The 7,011-nt window shown below is 55.0% G+C and overlaps 1 protein-coding gene across 3 annotated transcripts; it reads right to left on the bottom strand.

Annotated features, from left to right (window-relative positions):
* Positions 1–2,547: 2,547 nt before the first annotated feature.
* On the bottom strand, positions 2,548–6,756 carry Psrc1 (proline and serine rich coiled-coil 1). Of its 3 annotated transcripts, none has more exons than XM_028879375.2 (8): positions 6,667–6,756; positions 6,244–6,293; positions 6,102–6,159; positions 5,074–5,518; positions 4,244–4,358; positions 3,889–4,131; positions 3,300–3,393; positions 2,548–3,049 (listed from the first exon to the last, which is right to left on the bottom strand). In XM_028879375.2, exons 2-8 carry the CDS (start codon positions 6,260–6,262, stop codon positions 3,046–3,048), a joined length of 978 nt encoding a protein of 325 aa, XP_028735208.1. In that variant the 5' UTR covers positions 6,263–6,293; positions 6,667–6,756; the 3' UTR covers positions 2,548–3,045. The 3 variants fall into 3 exon arrangements, with proteins under 3 accessions (XP_028735208.1, XP_037062896.1, XP_037062897.1); XM_037207001.1 differs by lacking the exon at positions 6,667–6,756 and adding an exon at positions 6,624–6,663; XM_037207002.1 differs by lacking the exon at positions 2,548–3,049 and having other exon boundaries at positions 3,296–3,393.
* Positions 6,757–7,011: the final 255 nt, after the last annotated feature.

The following is a 7,011-nucleotide window of genomic DNA, read 5'->3' as shown; positions in this document are numbered from 1 at the left end:
TCCTTGGCTTTTGTGTTGCGATCTGGGTGGAGGCCTGGATTTGGGGGCCAGCACAGGTAGAGCCTTGAAGTTCCCACGAGGACAGAGAGACTAAAGCCATATCGGCCCAGAGCCCTGAACCTGGCTGTTTGAAGGAAGACAAGGTGGGTGGGTAGGAAGGTACCTTTTCCGCAGGATAAAGGACTGGCATGGCCCAAGAGCCTCCACCTAACAGTCTGAGGCCCAGACAGGAACGAATTTTCTGGGCCAGAATTCAGTAGAGAGGGAGAGATGAATGGCAGGTGGAATCTGTGGGCCATTTTTTGTTGGTTCTATTGGGGAACGAAGCATATACTCATTCTGGGGATAAGTGTGTGCTTGGTAACATCGCTTCTAGTCCCACGTTTTTGCTTGTCAGAGGTCCATCCAACAAAATAGGACCCACCGTGGGGGCAGCATAGGGAGGAAATGATCAACAAACCCCAGAAGCAGGCGAAGTGGCCTCCTTTGCCTGAGCCTTAGTTCCTCGGTCTACAAAATGAGGACAGTGGTAACAGCATTCGCCTAATTGAGCTTTTATGAGGATTAAATAACTTAACACATGCAAAGTGCTTAAAACAGTTCACAGTGCATAGCAAGAGGCCAATAAACAGCTGCGTTCCCAGCTGTTGCTTGTGGGCTGGAAGGGGTGGTGGACAGAGAGTACATAGACAGGAAAATAGAAATCCGGGCCGGGGGCTGGAGAGATGGCTCAGTGGTTAAGAGCACTGGCTGCTCTTCCAGAAGTCCTGAGTTCAACTCCCAGCAACCACATGGTGGCTCCCAACCATCTACAATGGGATCAGATGCCCTCCTCCTCTCTCTGGCTCTCTTCTCTCATGCAGGCAAGTAGAGCTCTCATATACATAAATAAATAAATCTTTAAAAAAAGAAAGAAGAAAAGAAATCCAGGCCAAAGGAAAGGAGGCAGGCAGGATGCTGAACAAGAAAGGCAACTATGGCAGGTAGGCACTACCAGATGAATGACAGACACTTCAGCAGCTTTGGAGCAATGTTGGGTGGAGGCAGAAACTCAAGACTGACCCAGTGTGAGAGGGGAACATGCCTTGCCGGCTCCAGCCACCAGGTGGCAGCAACACAGGGGTCTGCAGCTGGCTTTGCTTCTTCACCACCCACAGGGACTTGGATCAAAAAAAAAAACATCGCCACCTACTGGCCATGTGTAGATATGTGTTCTTCGACTTGTTGACTGTACAGATGCCAGTCAGAGCAGATCACCAGCTACCCCTGTTCCCTGAGTTCTGTGTGGTGACCTATCCACTCAGAGGATGGAGGCCCAGACTGGCAAACAGGACAAGCAAAGCCTGGAAGACCCCAGGAGATCAAGGGGACTCAGCTACTGACTGGTCGGTAAGCTTGCCGTCTCTATGGCCCACCTAAGAGAACTCCCCCAAAGTCTCATTAGCACAGAGCCCTGGGCCAGGCTGACTGAAGGAAGAGGAGGAAGGCAGGAGGCTGGGGAACACACCTGAGGCTCTGTTGCCCCGTGCCAAGGTCCTCCAGAACACAATAGATGGCATCTGGGTATCTGCCCCCCTCCCCCACATCGGTTCTTAGAATTTCAGCGGCTGTAGGAGCTGGTGCTCAAGATTCAGGGAAAGGAGAAGGCAGAAGAGGCAGTCACCGCGGTGTGTGTGGGCCTTGTGTGCTTACAGGCGTGTTAAATGAATCTGAAGGTCAGCCACAAGAGGGGAAAGAGCCCCCGAATGTGGGGATGGGGCGGAGCACCCAAGGCCTAAGAGGGGCACTTGTGGGCATCTAGGCATGGGTGAGATCATCGCCAGCAGTGCCCTCTCCTGTTGTCAATTGCCTTTGGGAAGTTTCCTCTCCACAAGGAATTGATTTAGTTCTTCTGACTGCAAGAGTCCAAGGCCACAGAACCCCGGGAGAGCCTAAGCGGGACTTTCAACAAGTACCCACCACCCCACCGTGTGCTCACTCTAAATAAGTTCGGTGTTCCACCACATACAAGTCACAACACAAGAGCACCGTAGACATTTCGAGATCCTGACGCTGGCCATCAAGTCCAGCAGGGGCGTGGAGAGGAAAGGGCAGGCAACCCTGATGATGTGAGGTAGATCCCACTAGGCGTTCTGGTATCTTCTGGCTGAGGCGGACGGGGAAGCTGAACACCACCAAAGGGCCTCTTTATCCCCTAAGGGATTCCATCGTCTTGTCAGAAATAATATTCAAGTTTAAGAGATGAGTAACAGTAGACTTAGGTCCTAGCCTAGCAGTTCGGACACTGTGGCTGGAGCTACAGTTAACTGATCTGGACTGTCCGAAAACATGAAATTGCAGAAAGGCGGCCTGATCCCAGTTGAATGGTAACAGAGACTAGTCGCAGCCGGATGAGCTGGAGGTTCAAAGCCCTAGGACCTAGTGGTCCAGCCCAGCTCTCCTTACAATTACACAGAGGTTTACTTCAAGTCTAATAAGATCTACTTTCAGATATGCAGAAAAAGTATATATAAAAAATTCATTTTATTTAAGAAAAAAAAATGCAGATTGGTGAGTAACCTTATCATCGATTGGCCTGTGAGGAGTCACAGAATTCACAGGCAAGAAGCCCTGCATGGCAGGTGCCTGCCTGGCCTCTCCCAACAGGCCAGAATCCAGTGGAGGAAATGATTCAGGAAGACCTCTCCTAGAGACCAGGAAGGCTGGCTGGTTCCGCAGGCCATTCACCCGCGGTCTGGGAAGAAGGTCAAGTTCTCTCGGGCTGACCACACGTGAAGACAAGTCACTCTGCCCGCGGGGAAGTGACCTCTGCCTCTTCTTCTTTCAGCCAGGGGGGGTAGGAGGAGTTTGAGTCTCCTCAAGCTCAACCCACCCCATCCTCCATGGTCTCCACTTCGGAGATCAACCCTGGAGGCGCTAACTCTTCCCCCCATCCTGGACAAGACTGTGCTGGAGTCAGGGACTGCTGGGGGAGGGTCCAGTCTTCGATGGCAAGATGGTAGTGGAGTGGTTCTCTACGGAATACGTGCCTGCTGCCTGATCTTTTTACCTGAAGAGACAGAAGGGGGGGGGACGGCTTTAGAGGTCCCTTCCTCTCACGCCCATCTGGTACCCAGCCAAGTTCAAGGCCCTCAGGATGGGAAAAGGCAGGAACCTCTTCCTCCTCTCTTGCCCACTCCACAAAGAATTCAAGGATGCCATGCACAGCGGCGTGGGAGCCCAGCGGCGTGGGAGCCCAGCGGCGTGGGAGCCCAGCGGCGTGGGAGCCCAGCTGACGAGGGAGGAGGGACCAGTCTTACCTCGTAGGTCCAGGGACGGCAGCTTTCCTGAGGGGCTGCATCCTGCCTCGAGGGGCACCGGTGGTTGGAAGATTCGTTCTCTGGGGAACAGGAGCTTGGTGGGAATTAAGAAGAGACAAGGAGGAGCAAAGTTCAGCTGACCTCCTCCAAAGGGAAGACGGGGTGAGAAGATGGGCTTCCTTAGCCCCAGTTTCCCGTCTGCAGCTGGAATGGCAAGGATGACGGGGTGGCACAGCTGGAGCGGGTACGGCCAAGCTGGGCCATGCAGATGTTCCTCTACCTGATGCTTTTTGCTCTGTTTTTGTTTGTTTTCTTGAGACAGGGTCTCTATGTACCTATAGCTTTCTTGGATTCACTATGTACACCAGGCTGGCCTTGAACAGAAATCCGCCTGCCTCTGCCTCCCAAGGGCTGGGATTAAAGGCGTGCACCACCACGCCCAGCTCTATTTTTTTTTTTTTTTTTGACGTGTCTTTATATAGCTAAGGCTGGCCTTGAACTCCTGATTCTCCAGCCTCTACCTCCCAAGGGCTGAGATTACAGACATGGCCAGCATGCCTAGCCTGACCACGCGTCCATTCTATCTTACCTCTGTGCCCTGTGGCACTTGGAAGCCCTTTCCGGGTGGAGAGAGAATCTGGGGGTAGGGCACTTTTGCCAGGCGGCACGCTCCGGCTAGTGAGTGGCATTCGAGTGGCGGGCTTGGGGATGGCTGAGGGGACCGGTAATCGACTGGAAGACCTAGCGGCCGCTCCCTGGAGTCGGGACGAACACTGAGAGTTGCTGGTGGAGGGCTGCAGAGGGAGGACTGGTCTGACAGGGACTGGTGGGCCTGTGGAGGGGAGCAAAGACATTTTCAGGGTGTGTCCCACCTCCCCTCTCCCCCGTACCGGCTTCCCCCGCATCCCGGCTTCCCCCGCATCCCGGCTTCCCCGGGGTCTCACTTGCTGTGGTCCGTGCACTCGGCCCAGCTTTCCGCCGGGGTGGAAGAGCTGATTGTGCCAGAGGAGAGAGCGCTGGGCTCCTGGCTGCAGGGAACAGATTGCAAGTGGGCGATTCCTGAAACAGAGCAAGGAACAGAAAAGGACTAGAATGGAGGCAGCATGTGTTCCGCTGGCTTAAGGCATTAAGGGAAAGAAGTAGGAGGCAGGCCGTTGTCTAGAACCAGCGAGGAAGAAGAGATTCGCTGCCAACAAGATCCGGCGTAGGTGCTTTCTTTTTTTTTTTTTCAAAGTCATTTTATATTTATTTATTGTGTGTGACATACATATGGAGGTCAGAGGACAACTTGTGGGTGTCAGTTCTCATCACGTAGGTCGCGGGGTTTGAACTCGGGTTCATCAGGCTTGGTAGAAAGGGCTTTTACTCACTGAGCTATCCATCTCACCAGCCTATTATTATTTTTTGAAGCAAGGGAGTCATGTAGCCCAGGCTGGTCTCAAACTCATCATATAGCCCCTCGAGGATGACCTTGAACTCCTGATCTTCCTGGCTCTACCTCCGGAGTCTCGGGATCACAAGTATGTACTTATACATTTACGTTTAACCACATCCATTGACCGTGATGCTGGGGATCAAACCCAGGCAGGGCTTTGTGGATGCTAGGCAAACACCACCTACCCGGCTCCACCTCCAGCCCCATTTACTTAATCCCAACAATTCCATGGGTAGAACAGCTTTCCGCCTCTGACCGGTGAGGGAACCATCTCTAGACCTTCAGGGTCTCGGGCAGCTTGCCTAGGGGTAGACATGCAATCCCACTCTGCACGCTCACCTTCTTTGTGCTGGGGGACTTCTTTCCAGCTGTCACCCGAACAGCCCTGGCTGACCCCTTTTTCTCGCTGCTCCGGGGACCAGCGAGGCTGCGTGGGGATGGCGTGCTCCAAGAGCTCACAGTGGGCAGCAGATCGCGGACAGGGCTGTCCTTCAGGACAAACGTCTCCCGCCGAGGGCTGGGCTTCCCTCTGGGGCTGGGCTTCCCAGGGCCTGCCCCGGCCCGCTCACGATCTCGCAGGGCACACTCCTCCAGCTGAGCTGCCAGGCGGTTGGCTTCATCGAGGATCTCCTCCAGCTTCTCTGGGCTGAGAGGGCCCAAACTGAACCTCACACCCTGGAGAGCAGGGGCGACCGCATTGGGGTTCGGGTTACTCCGGTGAGAGAGGCCCCTTCGAAGTGGTTTCTCTGCACTCGCCAGTACCGTCGGGTCTTCCTCCTCGTGACTGAGAAAACAAATATGGCACCATACCACACACAAGACAGCAGAAGACGTTCCTGTCGTAGAGCCAGGGACAATCCCAAACCCTGACTCCATTTTGGCTGTGAGAACTGCCGTTAGGTGAGGAGAGACCTGGTTCTACTGAGGCCCAGCAAGCCTTTAGCCTCTCCTGTTCTCTTTCGTCCCCACTCCCCATTTTCTGAGACAAGGTCTCAACTCTGTAGACCAGAATGATCTCAAATTCAAAATCCTCTCTGCTTCCACCTCCTCTGTGGGTATCCTCTGGTCTACTCTGGTGTGTGTGTGTGGGGGGGGGGGTCTGCACGCCTGACGCATTCCACGGGCATGTCTCAACATGCCCCAGCACATTTTCCTTTCATTTACACTGAACCCTACATTTTATACTGCAGCTTCTTCGTTCTCCTCACCAGCATCCGAGTTGTGTCCTTAGAGACCCAGTTCCTCCAGACTGCTGGCACCAGCGTGCACTGGACCCTGCTAAATTACCAACCCCAGCTCTAGAGGCCAATAAGTTGACGCTACAGGTTACAGCTAAAGATGCATTGTCGGAGGGAAATAGCTGGTACCTGTCAGATGGAGACAGCCCTCCAAAGTCCAAGGTCTCGTCGGCAATGAACTTGACATCTGAAGGGATGAGAAGAAACACCAGCTATCAGTCCCTGCAGGCTCTCGGGGCCCCATTCCTCCCTCCCTCCGTGGCTTCCTTACCTTCTTTCAAATCCTCCATGCCCAGCCAGCAGAAGCGAGTCAGCTTAGACCTGAGCAGGAAAGACAACATGCCTACCTCAGGTATCTATCATCCTGCCCTAGGCCCCCATCTAGACTCGGGGTGCATTAGCTGGGGTGGGGAGGCATGGTGGTGGTAAAGCAGGACCCCAGGAACGGCACGCGCCCCTGAAACGAGCCCGTGATTTTCGGGAAAGGTGCAGAGCGCTCGTGCCCCAGCACCTGGTGGGTGATCTGCCTCTCCTCCGTTGGGCAGTCTGCGCACTCCACCTCCCTCCTTGTTATTATCCGGGATTTTCCTCCTCTCTCCCCACGCCCCTCCCGCCACCTTTCCACTTCCCGGCACCACATCCCCGCCACACCTCCGGCGCGCACACTCCGTTTCCACTTCCCACCCCGCCTCACCGTCCACGCAGGATGCTTTTCTTCCACAACCTCCCGGTTCCCGGGAACAGGCTCCCGAGGGGCGGAGCTTCTTTCGAATTTCCTAGGCTCCACCCACCCCTGCCACACGCGCACAGCGATTGGCGAGCTCAAGGGGGGCGGGGCTGAGGCGGGAGCCGTCGGGAAGCCTGCAGAAGAAGGTTGTCGGGTGCACCAAAGCTCCGTTCCCAGAAAGACTCCATCCGGGGGGCTTCGGAGGGGCGGCGGGCGGAGCCGCAAGTGCGCGCGCGAGCGCGTGCCCGGGAGCGCCTCCTTCTGACTGCCTGCCAGAACCTGTGAGGAGCGGCCACAAGGGGAGAACCCGCC

Source organism: Peromyscus leucopus, chromosome 6 (assembly GCF_004664715.2).
Source record: "Peromyscus leucopus breed LL Stock chromosome 6, UCI_PerLeu_2.1, whole genome shotgun sequence".
NCBI classification, from domain to species: Eukaryota; Metazoa; Chordata; class Mammalia; order Rodentia; family Cricetidae; genus Peromyscus; species Peromyscus leucopus.
This window is presented reverse-complemented; position numbering and strand designations above follow the sequence as displayed.